This window comes from Lutjanus erythropterus, chromosome 1 (genome assembly GCF_056507025.1).
Source record: "Lutjanus erythropterus isolate fLutEry1 chromosome 1, fLutEry1.hap2, whole genome shotgun sequence".
Taxonomy (NCBI): domain Eukaryota; kingdom Metazoa; phylum Chordata; class Actinopteri; order Lutjaniformes; family Lutjanidae; genus Lutjanus; species Lutjanus erythropterus.
This window is the reverse complement of record NC_139317.1, coordinates 10,079,633-10,087,039: the sequence shown is the minus strand read 5'-3', so window position 1 is coordinate 10,087,039 and position 7,407 is coordinate 10,079,633. Positions and strand designations below refer to the sequence as shown.

General features: G+C 36.7%; 1 protein-coding gene across 1 annotated transcript; it reads right to left on the bottom strand.

The window, feature by feature from the left end:
* Positions 1-3,707: 3,707 nt before the first annotated feature.
* Positions 3,708-7,292, bottom strand: LOC146332624 (proteasome subunit alpha type-4). The gene is made up of 8 exons (XM_084738267.1): positions 7,187-7,292; positions 7,025-7,067; positions 5,978-6,140; positions 5,766-5,843; positions 5,454-5,542; positions 4,778-4,908; positions 4,316-4,439; positions 3,708-3,941 (listed from the first exon to the last, which is right to left on the bottom strand). Exons 1-8 carry the CDS (start codon positions 7,187-7,189, stop codon positions 3,787-3,789), a joined length of 786 nt encoding a protein of 261 aa, XP_084594393.1. The 5' UTR covers positions 7,190-7,292; the 3' UTR covers positions 3,708-3,786.
* Positions 7,293-7,407: the final 115 nt, after the last annotated feature.

Sequence of the window (7,407 nt, the reverse complement as noted above, 5' to 3'; positions counted from 1 at the left end):
AACCACAACCGGCACAGTTTATCTGACGCTGTAACTACCATTGTCACGCCCACCATTTTGTCAAATCTGTGACCAAACAAATATTGTTATCAGCTTCCACACATCTCTTCCACTGTTGCATCATTGTCAGTTGGTACATTTTTTATATTATTATAGCTGTTGTCGTCAGTTTAATGCTAACAAACATTCTAAAGAGCTAACTGTTGATTTACTGTTGGGCTAAATGTTATGGATTTTAAAATACAGAATCTACTAATAAAAACTTGGCTAGAAAAAGCGTGCTTAAAAGTGCTTAAAAAAAATATTTTTTAGTTATCATCCTGCCACCAACGGCTGAACAGTCAGTTGCTATGGCAAACTCTACTGGCACAGTTTAGCTTAATGACATAGTTACATCCACCATTTTGTCAAATCTGCGATCAAGCAAATATTGATCTGATCTGGAGATTGTTTTATGATTGCTGATCTGTCACATTTGTCAATTAATAGTTTTCCTGCAGTCTAAAGTTTAATGCTAACCAAGCTAGCTGTTATATATGCTAGCTGTTCGAGGCTAATGTGTTGGTAATGCAGCATTCAAAAGCCACATTTCCACTGTAGTAACTTTTTCCTTGGGGGTACCAAATTTCCACTGTGGGGACCAGGGTCTAAATTAAATTATCAGGACATTATTTTACCCCCAAAAAAGTCCCTGCCAGGGGAAAAGGTGGTAGGCCAAACTTCCCAAAACTACTGAACTTTGGAGCTTGCGGCACTGAACATTTCTGACTGGTTGAATACTTTCAAATACTTGCAGCATTTTATTTCAGCCACCATTGTTAAAAATCTGCAGCCACAAGCCAGTTTGTGTTTTTGTTCATTTTGCTTCGACACATCAGCGTGGAGTTTCAGAAGAAAGCATTGTTTATAACAGGTGGGCAAACAACAATAATCGTTGGTGTAAAAAATTGTGTGTGAAAACAGCCGTCATTTTTTCATAGGTCAGCAGACAAATTTGCCAAATCTTTTAGTTCCTTGAAAATTAGTTCCTGGGACTAAAAATTGGTACTTTGGGCAGAAACACAGTTTAAATATCTAAGTGTTAATCTACTGTTGGGCTAACTGTTGTAAGTTACTATTTACTCCTCATACTTTTACTCTTACGGTTTGTGTGTATATGTTTACTATATTAATTTTAGTATACTGTCTTATAATTCCTGTGTTGATCCTTTGTGGAAGAGGCTTATTTGTCTCTGGCATGAGAGATAATGTAACCACCGTTAAATTGACAGTGAGATCGTCTTAACTTTTGTAAATCTAACTACCTAGTTTCCTTGTTACTCCACTATTTCATTCGTTATTCAGCAATATTTTATTCAGTTCGACCTCTGTGTTCATGTATTACCACATGATGAATCACCATTATTTTCAGATCAGAGACTGGTGTTACCACTTTAATAAATGCATTAATGCTAGAATTAAATATAAATCAAATATCAAGTATAAGTATAGTGTTCCGAGCAGTGGCATTGTAAATACTGAATACAGAGAGTGAAAATACTTGTATTCAGGAAAGAGTGCTTTTGTGTATTGTGAAAGCCACCATTGAGGACACTGAGGTCATGTCCACGGCATTGTTTCTGGGAATGTGTCGGCTTTCACAAATCGACTCATGTATTTGGACTCAACAAGCTGGTGACACAAAAAAAAGAAAAAAAAAGGATTTACTATTTTTTCCTCCAAAATAATAAATTTTCCTGTTGATGTGGAAAAGGCTTTCAGTGAAGATTATGTAGGGAGATGAAATAACTGAACAGTCAACTAAATAAATTAAATAATAATAATCAGTCAATTTAATTTACTAGTGAGGGTAATTGATACAAATAATTAATAAAACGTAGCTTATGCTGCAATGTTGCATATCAACCAATCAGCATCCTCTCTTCGATCTTTATTTAGGTTCAATGACTGCTAGAATAACACAAATGTGTCTTCAGGATAAGGCCAATAAATTGTAAAGATCCTAAAGTTAATCGTGGCAGGACACACACAGTTGAAATTTGGTTGTGATGAGTCCCTGCTGGACTGTCACAGAACACAACACACGCGTCTAAAGGCGTGGAGATTTTAGGAATATATCTCAGGATGAAAAGAAGCTACGCATAAACGTTTGCGTGCTTTATCTTGTGGTGGCCGTGTCATTAAAATTGCGTACTACAGCATTAACAGCAGCTGGTTTCAATCCAGCCGTGACCACCTACACAGTGTGTAACTGAGCGCCCATTAGATTAAACAGACACACGGTTGTTGTCACGTTCACCACCTGCTCTTTGACTCAACAAAATTCACCAAATGACATTTAAATCACAGCTCAACAATGCTGAATGAATATGCAAAATGTTATGACATCATTTTACCACTACTGTACGCAGTTTTAAAAAAGACAGCAAACATGGAATTTAATGTAAGTGATAAAATATGGCAGAGTTGTTGTTTAAGTCTGCATGTTCTTGGCACTGACCAGTTGTGTTGTTCAGAATTTCTTGTTCATTGTAACTATAAACCAAAATATAGTTTCTACTTTTCATAATAAATAATTTAAAACCTTCATTAAAGATCAAAGTTATGGTTCTTCAAGAATACTGACAAGCACAGAAGGACATCCACCTCATATTTGATCAGTGAACACTATCACCATCCAGTGGTGAGTCGAACAAACAGCACTTAATAAAAGAAACCTGAGCAGAGATCGAAGACTGAAGGATGTGATGCTAACTGACTACGAAGCTCAGTGTTACGGAAAACTGGTTTCATCTGGTCACACTACATAAAGTTATATCAAACATGCAGTAAATCATTTTCTTTTCCTTTCTTGGAAATGCTTCAGACTCTGATTTATGCCATATTGTATGCAGTATTTTTTTTTCCCTTTTTGTCCTAAAATTTTGCTTATATTTTAAAAAATGTTAAAACTGTAAAACTAAGGTATTAAGCAACACTAAAACAGTAGATCAGTAGAGCTTTGACCAAGTTCCTGTACAGACTATTCACCTGCTTTCACATGTTTCTGTTCTTCTGAGATTTTGGTGTTTGATTATTTAGTATTTATTTATAATAAATGTAATTCCTTAAACTTGCTTTGGTGTAAGAAGTACTCAGTTTATGTAAAATTTGCATTTGTTGTGCGGTTATAACTTCTGAAAATACAGCGTTACAATCAATTGATTCTAATAGGACTGGAGGTTGAATTTTAGATTTATCAGGAAATATGCTTTTTTGAATTTTATTTTAGAAATGCATTGAGTAAAATTATGCAATTAGAAAAACAAACAACACAGGCCTTGCTCTTATAGATTTACCCAACACTCCCCACTGTAAAGGACTGACAGCGCCATCATGTGGCAAAAGTAGCAAGTACACCCATTATACACCCAGCAAAAACAAGTCTTCACAAGCAGCCGCAGCTTTTTAGATAGCAGGCTTTAAAACCTACTTTTAAATATTGATCTTAAACTTGTAAGCTGGGAAAAAATATTTTGGAGGGTTGTTGAATTGCAAAAAATATACAATGTATATATTTACCACCCCATTTTTATCCGTGGAGTTTAGTCTGAATATAATTTTTCTACTACCTTTTATTTTCTTGAGATGTGTAAACATTGTTTAGAAGATGGGTAAATAAAAATATGCCCCTTTATTTTGTGTCAAGGATACAGACAACACATCTATCAGTTTCCAGACTTTTAATGTAAAAGACAAAACAACAGGATTTGGTGACATGAGGGGGGAAAAAAATAATGATTTTGCTCATTTGTCCTTCTCCTTCTGCTCCTTCTCTTTTTTGTCCTTCTCAGCCTTGGCCTCCTCTGCCTCGTGCCGCTTGATGAGCTCCTCCACTTCTTTCTGTTTCAGCACCTTGATTTTTGTTTTCCCGTCTTCCCGTGTCAGGGTGGCGATTTCCACTGAAACAATCAATGTGAGACAGTATTATGTTATTGTGTAAATTAAGCAATTGCATCTAAATGATCTTCAGGAACAAAACAGTAAACACATTCTGGCCAATACAGAGCAACGGTAACTGTACAACTAGATTAGAGAACTAAGAGTTGGAGAGCCCTCACTAACTCAACTGTTTAAGGAATCCTTTATCAGAATTTGGCACTTGGTTTGTGTTTTTTCAGATAATTTACTACTGTTGTACCATAGTTCTCTCAGGAACACATTGCTAGTTAAGGTCATAAGCTGCTGCAGTTTATGATTCGCTGCTGGTTCCATTTCGCCTGAAACAAATCAGAATATGAAAGCGAAACAACAGGAAAGTACGCTTGAAACTCACCTTTTTCTGCTGAGAGCTTGCTGACATCCATTGTTTTGTTGAGGACTTTGACCGCCAAAGCCAGAGCAGAGGACAGAGTCATTTCTCCCTCTTTGTAGTCCTGCTTCAACATGGACACTGCAGCCTGAGGCCAAGCAGTCGACACATCAAACCCCGTACAGGAGAAGAGTATAGTAAAAATTAACCACGATACATGGATGCATTCATTGTTTTGACCTCTAAACTGTTGCTGAAATTTGCAACAGCATTTAGAATATACATTTATTAGACCACCAGTACTGGCTACAGTTGTACACCATCTACAGAGAGATGTGTTACAACAAGACCTCTTTATAAAAGGTAAAAAAAAAAAAAAACATTCCTGGCTGAAACAACTTCAAAGAATGGTAATTCTGAAGTTCTGTGGATGTTACACACATTCAGGATTACTATAATAACTTTTATGTGTTGTTTCAGACTTACAGCGCTGTTGTTGCCAATGCAGGTTGCCTTCCAGCCTCCATAGTTGCCGCTGGGGTCACTCTGGTACAACTGGAAGCCGTAGTGTTTGTCCCAGCCCATGTACAGCAGAGAGACACCAAACGGCCTCTTCCCTGTCAAAACAAATCACACATCGGTCACAGGAACCCAATGAAAAATGTTTAAGTAAGCAGTAGAAATTAAGAGCATTAGTATGATATAATAGCACTGAGGACCTTGATGGGGAGGATGTGGGCTGGTGAATAATCAAAGAGGGCAGATGATGCAGCTCTCTTGCTCTTATTTAATGGGCTGTCCAAGCAGCCCACAGAGCAACCGGCCCAGCAGAATTTCTCACATTTTTTCAGTTGTTCACCTTCCTCTTGCTTGACACCGGCACGGAAAACTCTACTGTGATTGGTGCATTGTGGCATGTTGGAATTACAGTTTTTGAATGATTAGCAGTGGGTGGAACGACATTACAGTAGGCTATTATCTGTATTTTTGCAGTTCACATGTCTATTTTTAGGGGCAAGTGATTTACACAAAGATGAAAATACTGTCAATATTCTTCTAGCTTGATTATAAATATGGAATCTGATTAACATTAATACCAACAATATGTTGATCCCAAAGGAGGGGAGCAATAAACTAGACAGGAGACTACTGTGCATCTTACCTCCAAACTGTGTGTATGCCTGCTTGATGTCACACAGGGCTGTCACCAACTGCTCGCAGGGAATTGGTTCCTGGTACTGCAATAAATATCTGTAGAGAAATTAAACTGGTCAGTGGTTGATGGTGAACGTGATGAATGGGTCGAAACTGAAGCACATAATTTAATAGAAGTTTCTCTTTGTTTCTCAAATATTACCAAAGAAACAAAAGGTTTTTAAATATTTTTACATTGACACTGGCAAACTCATTTAAAACAAAAAATCGGGACAGCCCTAAAATTTAAATGGATGGCCTATTTTTCTCTGAAACTCACCTCTGTGCAATTAGCCGCAGCTCATTTGTCAGTACATTAGCATCTGATGTGATCCCAGCAACACTGCAGGCCAAGTCGCTGTAAAAAAAAGATCACACACACAAGACAACAGGACAATGTTAGCCTGACAAAAGGAATGACTGAGGTGTTAATGGTAAGAACTGGCGAGTATTTGGTGCTGAGGAGTCCCCTCTGTCGTTCAGTTGACTCACTCATTGAGCTTGTAGATCTTCTCAGAGAAGAAAACCTCATCAAGCAGTTTGTGGATGTTGCGTCTCTCTGCTGCTAACAGCACTCCATCATTTGCTAGAATCCCCAGACATGTTCCAGCGTGACCAATCGCTTCCATTGCGTACTCCACCTGATACAGGCGACCTGATAATACAGTCACAAAGATTACATTGATCATACTTGGATTGAAAACAGCTAAAATCTTAAAGATATACATGTGGAACACAGTGGCCTGTTGCAGAACTGAAGTAATTGGACAAAATCATTATAACTCAAGGTACTGACAGGTTTATTAACAAGCTTCCATCTGTATGTCATGGCCTTCATCAGTGAATTTTCACAGCTGTCATTTACTGATGAGGGCTGTGAGATGCGGCTGAAACTTTGTAAGTGGACCTTGAGTTACACCATTCAACCCACAAAATTATATGTATGTAATATTTACTTTATTAAATGCCAAAGATGTGGGGAAGTTGTATGATATAATGCACCAGACATATGTTTTTCACTAAAATGTAATGCTGTAGACAAAATTTCGGAGGTCTATTATATCAGCAAGTTAAATTTAAGACTTTTTATTGTCACTGTTTAATTATATTTAAGGCAAAATTTGCAGTAAAATTAAACATGAAAAGTGAAAATATAGGTGTACTCTTCTGAGAAAATACGTTGTTTCAAAATTATAAGTAAGGAAAAATGACATAACTGGTTGAATGAAAGAACATTTTCCAAATACGTTCATTAGTAAAAAATCTAAAAGACTGTCGCAGGATAACAGAGACATTCAAATTCAAATCTTGCACTTGGAATGAATTTTTATTTGATTTTATGCGACTGTTAGAACATTTAATAAATAAATATTTAAGATCTTTCCAAACGGAATTTAAGACCATTTAATATTCTTTAAAGGCAATGTATTAATTAATATTTTTTAAGAACCCATAACCACCCTAAATAAACATCTGGGATTTAATCATTTCATTCAGTGTCAATTGATTAGCAAGTGGTCAAACAGAAATTAGACCTACCCTCAGGAGAAAATATGGTTGTTCGCGAATCATATCTTCGAGACTAAACAACAAAGGAAAAACACGTATTAGTTAATTGACAAAAACAGGACTTATGAAACTCAAGCAGTGGGATACTTGGAACATGCAGAGATATTTGAAACGAGTACAGCAGGTACGTACCATTTTTTCACGTCACTGAAACTGTCCTGCAAAGTACAAGTTATAAGATGATGGGACAACCAACAGAAACCAAACCTTTCAACCTGTGTACTGATGCTATAGTGTTAACTTAATAAGTTAGATACAGAAGTTAATATCGCCTCCCCTACAACTTGACGAATATAAACTGTTAAGCAAGTCTCTGATAAACTGTTATCTCACAACAACTATATGTGTAGTTT